Genomic DNA, 15,139 nt, shown 5'->3' with positions numbered 1-15,139 from the left:
TCCATAATCAGCTTTTGGGAAATAGACTTCTGCATGTGTATATTCACAGTATATATTTTGACAAATCTTAGGAGCGCTCGTATTAAAGGCATTTTTACTGCTGTCCGTTGTCTCATTCATTTGATGTTTGCTTTTAATTTTTAGCCATATATGCACAATTATATAGCACCGACAAGAATACTCTTGTTTAACACTTAAATGTTAACAATGTTAACATTTCTTTACACACTTGATAGCCACAGTTGTAACTCACAGCAAAAGCTTAGTGACTTCTGTAGCCTTTGGTCAGCCAGTAGAGGCCACTCATAGCTTGCTCCTGAAGCTGGGCGGTGATTTGAAAATGGGGGGTTTGTTGCTGCATGGCTTTTTTAATCCACTCTGAGCAAGCTTATGCTGCTATGAACTGTCAGAGTATAGCTTGTACCTGCAAAGAGTTTGAGTGATTCTGCTTATGTATGTTAAATGCATCTAATATTGACATTTTTCTGTTTCCTATAGTAAGTCCTGTGGCAGTAGGAATAAAAATCACTTTCAGTAGTATACCTTAATGAGTTGAAGGCAAATGTTTTCATGATGTCCTTTGTTGTTGGTACAATCTTTACTGACATTATAGTACCCTAATGAATTAAGGAAAAACTATTACAGATTACTTGCAGGGATGTCCTGTTTGTGTGTGTTTCTTGTTTTTCTCAAATGAGGAGCTGAGCTGTAGAAAAGAACTTACCAAGGTTAAAACTGCAAGTCTGCAGCAGAGCAAAGAACTGAACCTGCATCTTGGGTCAAGGCTAGTATCCTAATCAGTGCTCTGCTATTTCCTCCTGTCTGTATCACTGTGTGGGTAACTTGCTGATGATAACTGTACAAGTAAAAACATGATTTCAGTATTTTAGATCATTCTTAACTAATGAGGATACAGTCGCAGCACTCATGAAATCAAAATCCTGTTCACTTAGGGGAAACTACAGTGTCACCGTAGATTAAGTTCTATGTCTAAACAGACAGCTAAAATATCATAACAAAGACTTTTTATATGCAGCATGTTGCTGCAGCATTTAATTAGTAGCTCTTTGTACTGAGGGAAATTTGATTTCATTTAAATAAGATTTGTTATATATTAGCTATTTACAAAGTAATGAAATAGCAAAATTTTGGCTATTGTTTTGTTGCCATTATACAGTTGTCTAATACAATTCGGAGAGCTGCCCTGACCATTTTACTTAATATAGGCCATTGAAATAGTGGTGCTGTGTGTGTCTTTATCCAGTCCCAAGAAACTTTGCCTTTTAACAAGGAGCTGTGAGCTGCTGTCGGAACAATGGTGCCATATAGTAGTATTTCATATTACATATTAGGAATCTCAAAAGAAACTCTCCTACTGACTTCCTTGCAGGTAGGACACACGCACTTTTTGGTTTACCTGCTGCTTTCTCCACAGACTAAATAATCTTTTTTCCATTATCCACTAGTATTTATTTTCTCCATTTTAATAACTCCTCCAGTGTAACCGTATTACGTACCTAAAGGCAGCGTGTATGCACGAATGCATATCACTACAATGCATCATCAAACTTATTCTGTTGCCTATTCTATAGTATATAAAAGCTAGTATATGAAAAAAATTTAGGACAAAACATGGTTTTTTTCTGCTATTGTTGCCATTTAAAACAACCAACCAACCTTACACCCGGGCCAGTCTCTTTTCAAAAGTCCTTTCTGTTTTACATTTATAACTATCTTCAAAACAGCAGAGAAAAACTGTGGTATAGTAAAGATTTAAAAAGAAACTCCCTGTTTTGCTTTTAAACATGAGATTTAAACTTTCCCTCTTTCTCTGACGGAGCAGCGTTCAATAGCAGACTTTTCTTTTAATCTCTGATACCACAGTTTGTCCATGTGTTAATCATTCAGTAGAAAACTGTACATGAAGAGAGGTATTTTGATCAGTTGTGTGAAAAGAAACGTAGAGAAAGCTCTTTAACAGCATGTGAAACCACTAGAGAGATTGGGGAGCTGGGAACATATTCTTTAACTCCAGGAAACTTACTGATCCTTATTTTATCTAGGGTGTGTAGCTCACTCTTTTGTTTGGGTTACATTTTTTGGGGGGTTGAGGGGGATGTTTGGGGAGGGGGGTTGGTTATTAAAGGAAAACAATAAAACATGTACAGAGAGAAGTGTGTTTTCTTTAGGATTAGAGTCCATGTCTGTTGATCTATTTTTCTTGAGGTTTTTCTCCTTCCTTATCTCTTTCATATATTTTGCAAGCAGAATGGCAATGCTCCATTGATGTTTGCAACACTGCATTAGTTAAAAGGTCAATTTTAAAGAATTACAAACTGGAGTAGCAAGAGACTAGCGTAGAACTATTCAGCCAATGGACCATGGCTACATGAAGACTTTGTAGAGTTTGACTGAGCGTCACTTAAAGGTAGTCTCTACATTCAAGATGTGCTTGTCTGGAGTGGTCAGTTTGGGCCCTTCAGCAAGAGTATGCTTGTAAAGGGAATAAAAATGGAATGGTAATGTCAAATTATGGCAGTGATTCAGTAATGTATGCTCTGAAAGCTGGTTATATTTTCTTACTTTTCTATGTTGTTCCGAGTCAATTGCCTCTCTCTGCTGTGGAGACTCAGCAGATCTTTGGAGTAGATTTTTATAGCTAAGAGGTGAAGATGGGCAATAGGTTTTGCTTTGGCTTTTTACACCCTTGGTAAGTTTACAAATAGAAATTCGTTTGCATTAACATACAATCATCAGCATTCAGTTTTATGCAAAGATGTCTGTTTATGCATTATTAACTTAGTTTTATAAATACACTGTGGCTATTGGTTAACCAAAGCTATCTGGGGTGTGCAAGAGAAACCTGAGCAGTATACTTTGATCAGTCATAACTGTATTGCAAGCAAGTTCATATTCTCTTATAATTTAGTGGAAAAACATATTTCTGTGGTTTATATATTAGTTTAAAACTGGCTATTTATCAAGTGACTTTTCTTGAAATTTCCATGCTTATTAAATTTCAGATTATGTATTTTGAGTAAGCTGGAAACTTAAACTTGTTTCCATAAGTATGGCTGCAGGTAAACAACCAATTTTAGCCCAGAAAATAGCTTTTGCTTCTGTCAACATGTTGTTTATTTTCTCCCTGAGATAAAAAGTTTGGTTTTCTGATATTTGTACCAAGATAAAGTCTGTAAACAAGATTAATATAGTGTGGAAAAGGTTGTCAGCAGCCCTGGCAAAGGAAATAAGTTGCCTCTACACAGAACATACTGTAAACTGAATAAAAGTGTCAGGTCCACCATGAGATAATGTGATCATGAACCTCTAACAAAGCATGACATAGGCACAGTCGGCTTTTCTTATAGCCACAGTGTAGAAAATGGATTACTATATTCCAGGGATACCCACTGGAATAGCATGAAAACCTCATTTTGAGATTAATGCAGGATGTAACTCTCAAGAGCTGAGCTACATGTTTACCTATAGTGTTAAAGTAACAGTTTAGTTATTCATCTCAAAATTTGGAAATTACATATTAAAATACTTGTTCATATTTCTACATCTCCCTATGAATTGACATTTCTCATTCTTAGCTAGACTGTGATACTGAGAAAGTAACATTTGATTACTGTTTTATTATTACCATGTGGCTCTGTAAGGCCTCAATAAGTCTAATCAAACAGTAAATTCCAAAGGCAGGTAAAGCAGTATGTGCTGTCCTCCCATGTAGCTGCCATGATTTCCCCTACTGGACATTGGTATGTTTGCATAGATTTTCCTGCAGTGAGATATTACCAATTCCTTTCAATCACCACCAGCCAGAAAAGTGACAACACTTCAGGGTTTCTTGATTCAGCCCCAAGTGACATGATTCTTCGGGTCCAAGGAACTGGTTTTGATCAAATACTTTAACCACGTGGCGCTTTCAAGTTATTCAGTGAGTGTCCTTGAAAGTTTTCAAGACTTGGAGCTTCAACTGCCCTGGCTTCAACCCATTATGACACCAGATGAATAGGGATATTGTGCTTTAAAAGTTGAGCACATTGTTCTTGAAGAGTACGCTGCTTTTATCTGTGAATCATCTGCCTATGTGCTTTTGGGAAGCCTGAGCCATCTAAATGTATAACTGAGGTTTTGTGGTCTCCTTTCAAAGCTGGCAGAAAATCTGACTTTGTTACCACCTCTGGCCAGCTACTGACAATAAAGGTATATCCAAGGAATTAAAAATTTCTTCCTGTGTTGTTTCCAACAGCAAGAGTTGGTTCTTCAAGCATGAGTTCCAAGAAGTGGTCTCATTCTGCTGCTTTTCCCTATCTGTATGTACAGATAAGTTAAGCAGATTCTAAGAATATAGATAGAGCTTTTTGGATGAATTCTTGAGCAATACATCATCTGCAAAAGTGTGCATGTGCTAGCATGCATTCTTAAGACCATTCTTCAATTGAGGATATCACAGGTTTTTTGTTTCAGTATAGCACTAGACAGTACAGTGTGGTAAAAAATACCTTATCTTTGCTTTCTATCCCACATCAGCTTGAATTTCAGAAGCTTTGTGTTGGAAGAGAAAGGTTGGAAGTGGTTTTTATTAATTTATTGCTGTATTATCCGTAAGTAAGGATTGGGTGTTGAATATGATTTTCAAAACATCGAACTTTCATTTTTTGAAGATAAAGTCCTATGTGAACTTTTCAGGAGGAATTCAGGCCCCTCACATCTGTCAGTGTCTCATGTCTGACATCCAATCCAGACTGCACATAAAGGATTTTGGGAAAATCTTGCATAGCACTTTGTGCACACAGACTTTACTTCAAAATTGCAGCTATTCCTAATTGCATTTGCTGTATTTAATGTACTTTCTCTGGTTTATGTTTAGTATTTCTGATATATTTTCTTAATAAGCAATCACTGTGTGCATGTGCTCCCTCATGATTCAAAGGTTTGTGTTCTTTTTGCCATCAGATAACTCCAGGACCAGGCGGTAGCAGGAAAACAGTTCACTTGTCCCAGGATTGTCTTCACCATGAGTGAGTATCAGTGATAGGAGTTATAATGGTTTTTATTATCATTATTATTGTTGTTGTTGTTGTTTGATTTACAGTAATACCTCTGTCCTGAAGCCACATTTTACAACTGTACAAAGATGTGATAAAAAAGCCTGAACTCAGTTACATCACGATCTTTATTTAATAACAATATTTATAATAGTTTGCAATTAATTTGATGTTTCTTAAGGAAACACGAACTTCAGTGCTTTGCAAATGTGTTCTTATTAACTTCCTAGCTGTATACTTTTCCTAAAATGCAACCATTTTAGGGCTAGGTAACAAATACAGGTCGTTTAAAAAGACCTGCTTTATTTTTCTCCAAAGGGAAATTCAGAAATACCAAGCCTGCATATATGAAAATAAGCATCACATCTTTGAGTCTTATACATGATGTATCATGAGAGGAATAAGGTTATGATAAATTCCTCAAAAAGGCATTGAATTAATTGTTTAGACGCATGTAAACAGGGAACGTCGTTCAGTTTGTTTAGTTACTCCAGTGTGCCATTACTGTAAACTCTTACCCTGTTCAGCTGACAACATTTAGTAACGTTATGTCTAGGTTATCTCCTTTGAATAATTACAATAAGATTAAGTTTTCCTTTATTTTCCACATCAGAAATTCCAAACACAGACACACATCATTAGGAAATAATTGGGGATACATTTTTATGTTCTAACTTCTATTAGATATAGCATCCACTGTTTCAAACAAAACTCGCCAAAGCAGAGACACTATGAACAAAAATCCTCAGTAACAACTGTTTTATGCTACTGATCCACTTGACTTGGTAATGTGTGTGTTAAGTAAAAAGGTTGTGATTTCATAAGTTATTTGTACTCTAAAGTAATTCAACTGATATTTTATGGGGTTTACTTTTGTTGATTTTATTAAAGCAAGCAAGTAATACTGTAATTAAGTTAATGGACAAAATCATAAAAATCAGCATGATGTGAATATCACTTTCTCATTACAAGAGGTCTTATTCTTTATGAGGGGTTTTTCATGTCTAAATATGAGAGGCATTCAAATTACTTCAGTATATTCTTTTCAATGGAAATGTGTTTTACTAACAGTTTAGTCTGTTAATCTGATTTGCCACAAACCAGCAGAGCTTATGCAGAGGATCTCCCAGTTTGCTGCACTTCCGTGACCATTTGCTGTTGACATTGCTCAGAGCCCAGATACTTGTCTATGTAGAATTTAGATCTAACCCATTATATTTCTTATCTTCATCAGCTTCTGGATGTTTGTGACTTTATTTGCTGGGTCACTCACAAATGCGATGGTCATTATGTGGGGAAAAAATGAGATTAAACTGTTGCATTTAACTACTTCAGAAAAAGTGTGACTAGGTTAAGCATATCATCTTTGGTTACACTTCTAGAGGTACTTAGCAGATAATGTGATGGTCTTTTTGTGTGATATTTTAGTGGCTGGAATTCCTTTACCATTGCCCAAAACTTATTGCTTACATGAGTAATATATAGGTGCAATATATAATTTCAGATCCCCCTTGTTTTAATTGGGTTTTTCCTTCTCCTTTTCATTTTGCAAGTGTCAAGATTTGCCCCAGGTTTGTATAATGCTCAGTGCAACTACATTCCAATGTTAATTCAGTTCTGTGTGATCGCAGTGTGTATGTGAACCAGTATTAATATGCTTTTGCTGCTATTGAGAGAAGAGTCACATTGTGAGTTCTTGTCCCTGCACACCAATGTGTCCATGAAATAAGGCTGCCAATAGTCAAAATTGTGCAATTATGTAGAGATATGAATACACTGAACTTACAGACTTTGAATTCGCTTTAGATTCAACCTCAAACCTCAGTTTGTGAACTAATACAATAAAACTACCAGGTAGTCCACAATACTTAAAGATCTCTTCAGCTATAATCATTAATAAGTAACACTTCAGCACTAAATATGTAATTACTTTTATTTATAGCACATTCATTACAGTGTCTTAAAATACTGTCATTTATATAAAACTTTAGCTTGTTTGACAAAGTATAATTACCTATAAAGCCAATAGCTGCTCAGAAATGAAATTTGTGGTACATTATTTCAAAACTGTTACAGACTTAGAGAGTTCAATCAAAATATCCCATAAAAATAAAGCATAGCCAAAGGCTGTATTTTCCTGGCAGACAATAAAATACCCAAAAGCACGCACAGACTGGTCATATGACAGCATGTGCTTGTTAGTTATATTGTTAAACCTGTCTTTTCTTTTTCTCCCACAGCCACTGGTTTAGCCCTGGGGCTAGGAAGGAACATAGCCAGGTAAGAACTGCTTTGATTGAGAACAGTTTATGTGAGATCTGTAAAGGAATTTAACTACCTCTACTCCAGAGGTAGTGGGCTACTATTTTAAGTTTACTGTAAACAAAACAGATATGATTTCATATTTTCTTGTAAGGAAGCATATTAGTAGAAGAGCATTTCAGAAAGTAGCTTAATTAAAAATCTTTAGTAGTCACTTCATTCCAGTTAAGTATCTTTGAGTTTTAACAATTTAAGTAAAAAGTCTGCTTTATTTTTTTGATGATTTTGTTAGTTGTAAGATCTCTGAATGTTGCGTTTCTCAAAATGCTGGAAAGCAAAACATTTCACTCACAAAATCAAGAAATGATTATCGCTACTTGTCAGAGTAGTGACAAGAGCAGGCAGGCTTCTACAGGAAGATCTTCAATTCAGTTTTTCTGCATTTCATTGGCTAAAACAACCACAGCAGTAAAAAAAGAACTATAAAATCTCCATCATGGTGGAGATGTTGGTGAAACCATCTCACCAGTTTGTCTGCTGAATCCCTACAGTGTAGTCCCTAGGCAGTCCAAACCTAGAGATGTGGTTGAGGAAATGTGAAGGCATATTTAATATTTGGTTAGCAACATCGCACTTACTTCTTTAGTTTGTCTTCAGACATGGAGGCATACCTTTCTAGTAAGGTCTAAAGAGAACATACTGTCCAGGAACTATAAAATGTGAAAATAAGTCTGGCTTTATTTCATAAATGTATAGTTAACTTTAGCTATTCAGTAAAAGTAGCAGAATATATAATCAATGCATTGAAATTTAAGACTAAAGGTCCACAGATACTGGAACGCTGCTATAAAGGTCTCCATGCAGCTTCTCTTCTCTGGGCTGAACAGCCCCAATTTTCTTAGCCTATCTTTGGGAAAAACTTGTGACTACATTTAAATATGAATTTTAAGTGCTCTGATTCATTGATACTAAGAAAATGGAAATATTATTTTGCAAAAATATATCAGAATAAGGTGCCTTACTTTTATATATCCTTCAGATTGCCTTTGAAAACCAGACTGGACAATTTTACTGCATCTGAGAACTAGATAGTTGAAATGATGAGGAGCATTCCTTATACAAGCAAGCTAGCTATAGAGAGTTGGGTACAAATTGATCAAATGCAATTTTATAGTTAGGTGCAAATTTTTTTGGAGGTCATGCTTGTGTACAACACATTGGCCAAGTCATAAAGTTCATAAGTTCCTAATTTCCAGTGGACTTAAATGTGTTTGCTTTGAATATTAGATCCATTTACCGGCAGTCTTTCAGTCTATACTTCAGTATAGTTTCAAGGAACATTTGTAGTTCTTATACTGTCAGGTTTTAATTTCTTTAGTGTAAATTTGACAGTTGTTCTTTACTGTTACTGCCACTTTACTCATGCTGACAAGTATCATAATGCTGAAAATAGATTTCTGAGTATTGGAGATAGTCTGAATGAAAAGCTGTCCTTTACTTGTCTAAAAATAAATAGAGTAAATGGGAGCTTGTTTCAGAAGCTGAGTCACCATTTCAGTTAAATGAATCCTTCATTATTCCTACTCCCCCACTATTCCGGGAAGCTTTAATACCCTGGTTTTGTTAATTCTGCAACTTTCAAATTACAAAAGCTCCTGGGGCTTAGGAGAGTTTATAACTGTTTCATAACTGCTTAGGTACAAGTGCCAACCTGAACGGTTTCTCATAATTTAAGTTTTCTTTAACATATTTAATTATGAAATTTTGAATATTTAAATTGAAATTGTGAAAATTATTAAATTTTACAGATGTGTTGATTGTGAGATTGTGACTTTAATTTTACGTGTTAAATTAGGAACTTTAAATTGGTGGATACATCTGTTATTGTAAAATCCTATTAATGTCCATCTCTTTTAGAGTCTTGGTTCAAAACTGTTGTAGATTACTCAAGACAGGAAAGAATGGCATTGTCAGGACAGCACCTCTAAACAGAAATAAAGGCTTTGCTTGTGAGACTCTTCTGAACTTTCTTTTTAACAGCTTCAGCTCTTGCGAGACAACCGCTCCGAGAGAGGACACAAGAAGAACAGCTCTGTAAAAACAGCAAGCAGGTAAGTTAATGCTGCAGCTGCCATTAATACTGTACATTAACTTGTTGACTTCGTAACTCAACATTTTATGTAAGAAATGACACCATTCTTCTGAGGTGTTTTCAGAGGTGGTTTTTGTGTGATTTTATTGAAAGGATTTCTTTTATATGGCATAATCTTTACCTAACGTGGGTATTAGACTTTATGGGTGACTATATCCAACTACACTTACTAAACTTAATCTCTTCAGTACACATCAGAATTAAATGGATGCCAAAGTAAGGCTTGTGCTTCTGGCATGTAAGTTAAGTGCTGAAAATGTATAAAATCACCATTATGCATACATGCTTTTAAAATCAGGAACATAACTCAAATGCTGTAACACTTAAGTTGTTCTTATATCACAGTTTGACAATAAAAATGTCACTGTGAAGACTTATTAAAAACAAATCTAGTTCTATCCTCCAGCTTCTTTCCTCCCCTTCAAAAGACAAGAATATTCAACACTGATAGGCACTGGTCTAGGAGTCTGTTCCTAGAAAGGTTGTTACCCACTGAATCTATTCTGCCAAATAATTATTTTAATTCTAAGTTGGTTTAAATGGGAAACCACAGAAGTGTTTCCTTTGCTGTGCATCCGCCTTACACGAATTTTGTTGTTCTGTAAAGGTGGCAATGTGATATCAAGTTACTTTTTGAAAAAAAGTTATAATGGATTTATATATTAGGTTAGATGTAAGGAAGAAGTTCTTTACTGTGAGAGGGTGGTGAGGCACTGGAAGAGGTTGCCCAAACAAGTGATAAACGCTCCATCCCTGGCAGTGTTCAAGGCCAGGTTGAACAGAGCCTTGGGTGACATGGTCTAGTGTGAGGAGTCCCTGCCCATGGCAGGGGGTTAGAACTAGATGATCTTAAGGTCCTTTCCAACCCTAACTATTCTATGATTCTTTATCATCATGTAATATGATGGTTTTGAGACAGACACTTGTCTTTCAGGCACTTGTCTTTTATTTCAGGATGACCACATATATATTAAGTGTTTTATACTGTTAAATACTTGCCTTGATGAATATCTGGAAAGGGAGACCAATACATCTTCGAAAAAAACTCATAATAAGTATTAACCTCGTTTATTGTGTATAGGTTTTGGTTATACACTCTAAAATGTTGGTTGTGCAAGTGTTGGTTATTCATCTTCAGAAATTGTGGTTATCTTCGTTTATTAAACCTTTTATATTAAGCCAAAAAATTAAATCATATTTTTGCTCAGAATTTTAGAATGAGTTCACTTTAGATATGAACGTTTGTCATAAATGCACTCTTACTATTGGGCTGCTTAAAGAAAGTGTGAGTATAAAATAGATATAGGGAGCAGTAAGAAACAGATCATATTTAAAGTCATTTTAGGATCTTTTCTATGCTGTAGCAATGTAAAATGCTGCCTGAGGAATTCAGAGTCATAACTTTGGTGTTTGTTATTCTGACCAGTGAAGCTCTTGGGAAGTGATTGCTACCTACACAAACAGTTGAGTTTTCTAAAGTGGCATTAAATACCTGAAGTGATCTTCAGCCTCTCTTCTTGCCCAATCAGCAGTACGTTAGTAGACTGTTATCCCAATAAACATCTGGCAGGGTTGTGTAGAAGCAATAGGTGGCAAATCCAAGACTGGAGACTGGCATTTTCCATAAAATATCTGTAATGTTAAAGTAAAACCTACATAAACCGTTATTATGATGTAGATAAAGCCAAAGTACGTTATCATGATGCAATACCCTTAAGAACAGCAAGGTCACCTGCTGTTTCCTGGTACCATCATCTCTGTTTTCAAAGGTTTTTTCTTCCACATAGACTCAGGTTATTTCAGAATAGTTATTTCGTGCTTTCTGTATATCAGAAACCCACTGTTTTCTCTGCCTGCCACAGAAACTTCACTGTTAGTTCTTTAAAGTGGCTCAAAGAAAAATCCTCAAACTTCTATGAAAATGGTATTTTTAACAGGCCATCTGCTGTCTTAGCATATCAAGTCATATGCATCTTATTTACAAGGCGTATACTGAGCAAAATTTAACATCCTTGCTACAGTTTAGCTGTTGAAAGTAAGAATTTAATTTGCACAACATGCAAACATTTCTTCTCTCAGGCCAATCACATGCCTCATGAGTGCTTTCTTCCTATAGTTTAACCATTCTATAGTCTAATATTTTGCTTTTTATCAAAAGCTGTTACAAACAAAATAGAGAATTTCAGACATATAGGAACAACAGAGGACAATTACATATGTTGATAGTACCTATCCTCATTTGATTGAAGACAATTCCTCTGGCAGGGTGGTTGGTGCCAGATGATCCTTAAGGTCCTTTCCAACCCTAACCACTCTATGAATCTCTTCCTTACAAAACGAATTCATAGTGCATAGTGACATAGGTCAGATTTATCTGTGGTTAATACTGAAAGCTGATTTTCCTACAACTTAATTTTAAATCATTACTTCTACCAAAGGGGCTAATCTTAGTTTCAGCAGACAATACAGAGAAGGAAAATGTTTCTGCTTAACCAGGTACCTATAGAAATTACTGGCTTAGTAGCAAATCATGTTCACAGAGTTAATAAAACTATGAACTATGAACATTTGCTTAGTTGCAAATGTGCATCTTCATTACTCTGTATGAAATCTTAAAATGGAAATCTGTCATTTAGATTTTTGCATGGGCCCAAATACCCTAAAACCCACTAAACTGCAATAATGCTGATCAAATGTCACAAGATTAAGTTACAGAATTAAGTAACATTGTAGTAAATCCTTCCTTATTTTAGTGTACTACATGCATATGCAGTTAAATCTGTTGAAAGCAAGTGTCTGCTCACACCTGAAAGTCTGAAGCTTTCTAAAATTGACTTTAAATTAGTTCTTGCATTTGACGTGTCAAAATACGTCAGGTGAGTAACCTCTCAAAAAGAGGCATACAAAAAGTAATAGCTGTGACCTTATGCTGCCCTGCTTTTGCTGCTAAATGCAGTGATAGAACAGCAGCAGCAGGTAAGTATTGGACATTCTATTACATTGTTGTACTTATCCATAATACAGTTTAATCTGCTTTTATTGCGAGACTGAATTTCTCTGGGTCTTTCTTTGTATAGTTTTCACACAACTGTATTTCTTATTTGTTTGCTGTTCTGGAAGACCTTTTATCTGGGTTTTGTGTGTGTAAGAGATACGTAAGTATGTACACACAGGTTTTTCTATGCTTGCCTTGACTTTTCTTACCCCTTTTGGATGGCTGAACACAGCTCTTGTATCAGCATGTAGACAACATGTAAATACCCATATTACATTAGATCAGTGACTTGTGGAATAATTTAATCTGTAAATGTATCAGAAAGGTGTGGAGCTCTAAGCATGGCAGTGGTCTGCAGCTGTCTGTGGTGGAATAACTGGTACTTTCTGGGTGAGCTTTACTGTACTGGGTTGCTTGTCTTAGGTTTCTTCTATCAAAATTAATAATAGTGAGCCAATGCTATATAAACTAGCATGAACTTTTACTAGTGGCAAGATAATTGGATTGTTAAGAACTGTTGATATGGCTACTCATGACCCAAGGAGGGGGACAGTCCTGCACCACAAAGAACCTAGATAGATTATGTTATGCTGATAGACATCAGCACATGTGATCTTCTCTATTTGACATATTTAAAAATATACATCTATTTTTGATACCTTTAAAGACAAGGTTTAACCGAAAAATATGTATTTTCCCATTAATTATTTAAATTATATAACCAGTACTAAATAATACTGGTTTAGAAGCTGCATTGATTTCTCCTTAATAGCCTTGAAAAAGTTCTCTGTTTACATTCTCTCTGCATTAGGACAGGAACAATCCCCTCCCCAACCCAGCCACACTGCTTAAAGATGTTAATTCTTCCTTGTTTTCACCCTGTACCCTTTCACCAGTAAAGAAGTTTTCTTGTCTGCATGTTTTAATACGCTTCAGGCAAAACCAGCCTGGTTAGCTCAACTCACCTATTTAAATGAAATTGGCTGGTTTTGTACAAACCGTATTAGGGAGCGCTCACATGATTTCTTCCTCCAGTAGAGCTGTGGAGATGATAATCTCCAGCAGATGTGTGATAAAAAATAGCTTGGAATAGTAATGTCTTCATCTGGCACAGTTGTTAGCAGACCAAATGTCTGTCTGCAGCCCGAGGCTGTGGGCAAACAATTGACTATGATTGAGTTACAGTGAGTTAACAAGTTGCTGCTTGGCAGCTGAACTGCCATAGCTGATCATGCGCTCGCTGTTTGCCTGCTCCCGTCATGAGGTAAAACATGGTTTCTGAAGTTACCTTTGTAAAATGTTGTAAAAATGAGTCCTACCTAAAGAAGATTCCCCAAGGCTACGAGATTCCTTTGGTCAGCAATGGAGACAGCACTGAACGGTATTTAGCTGAGCTGCTGTAACATGATTTCGAACACGTGATTATATTGTTAAATATGTGGGGCACATCCATCATACAACTGTCTGCCTGTCTCAATATTTAATGTATTTATCCTCACAATACCCTTCTGAAGTTAGGAAGTACTTTTATCCTCATTTGACAGAATAACCGGAATACTTAAGGAACTTCATATTTTGCCTTTGGTCATGCAGTTGTTGCTGTAACTGGTTAATTTATGCTGTAATCTAAAAGCAACAGATTTGCAGATTGGGGTAACAGCAGACTACTGAATAAGTTAAGCTTGTGTAATTATTTCTTTTACTCTACATAATGGCCTTGTATCATATTTCCTTTACAGTGTGTTCCTGTTAAGTATCATTAATTATTTTATCTACATACTTATGTTTTCTTACTTTACTGCAAATAGAATTTACGACACATGCATGAATTGAGAAACTGAAAAGAAAACAGTGCCCAAATCTTCTCTGCTTATCAATTTTTGGGGGGTCATATCTTGATAATTCTGTGTTGCCTTTCCAAACACATATGCTCCCCCAGAAATCTTTTAAACAAAAAGCAGCTATTTGTAATTCTTACATAGTTGAGTCCTGGCTTGAAAGAAGGCGAAGTTATACTCATAAAAGCAACTTCAAGTTGGAGTTAGAATTATATAAGTTGGGTTTCAACTACCCAGCTGATGCTGTGTTAACAGTCTAGTCAGCAGCTTGGCATGGACTTGTGGCTGCAAAGTAGACCATAGCTTGAAGTAGAGGTGTAGTACCTTGATACGTCTTTAAAAATTAGCTGGAGCAACCTCCTCAGCCGTTACTATAGAGTGACAGGAGGGCTGTGTGTCAGTTATCCAGCAACTGCCTGTTGCTGCTCTAATTTGAGGTGGCAAGAAGACTTCAAAATCTTCTCCTGCCGTGGTGTACAGCAGAGACTGCAATATGGCACCTTGCACATGTGGAGGAGACATTCAGGAAAGCAGACTCTAGAAGCAGTATGATGAGGGTCACATAAAGGAAATATGCCGATTGCTACTAAATGGTGATGAGATGATGAGAGCTTTTCAAAAGCGTGTTATTGCTTTGGTTAGAAATACAGCCTTCTGTCTTTCCCAGTTTGGAGGGGGAACCCCTGTTTGTGCATTTGTACAGCACTGGTTACTTTTCATCTGATGATACAGATCATAGTATTTTTTTTACACAGACGTGACAGCATTACAGCTGCTCTTTATTTGATCTTTTAAAGAAACAAAGATGTGCAAGGATTCTGTCTGCTCCCTCTTTCCC

General features: G+C 36.1%; 1 protein-coding gene across 1 annotated transcript in view; it reads left to right on the top strand.

Moving 5' to 3' along the window:
- Positions 1-15,139, top strand: part of GPATCH2 (G patch domain containing 2) — a 111,580-nt gene that overhangs the window by 74,052 nt on the left and 22,389 nt on the right. Inside the window, exons 6-8 of the mRNA XM_010014184.1 lie at positions 4,963-5,027; positions 7,295-7,334; positions 9,357-9,427. Coding sequence (XP_010012486.1) covers positions 4,963-5,027; positions 7,295-7,334; positions 9,357-9,427 — 176 coding nt within the window. The remainder of the gene's footprint in view (positions 1-4,962; positions 5,028-7,294; positions 7,335-9,356; positions 9,428-15,139) is intronic.

This window comes from Nestor notabilis, unplaced genomic scaffold (genome assembly GCF_000696875.1).
Source record: "Nestor notabilis isolate BGI_N333 unplaced genomic scaffold, ASM69687v1 scaffold2725, whole genome shotgun sequence".
In the NCBI taxonomy this organism is placed as follows: domain Eukaryota; kingdom Metazoa; phylum Chordata; class Aves; order Psittaciformes; family Psittacidae; genus Nestor; species Nestor notabilis.
Note: the sequence above shows the minus strand (reverse complement) of the source record. Positions and strands in the feature narration are given on the sequence as shown.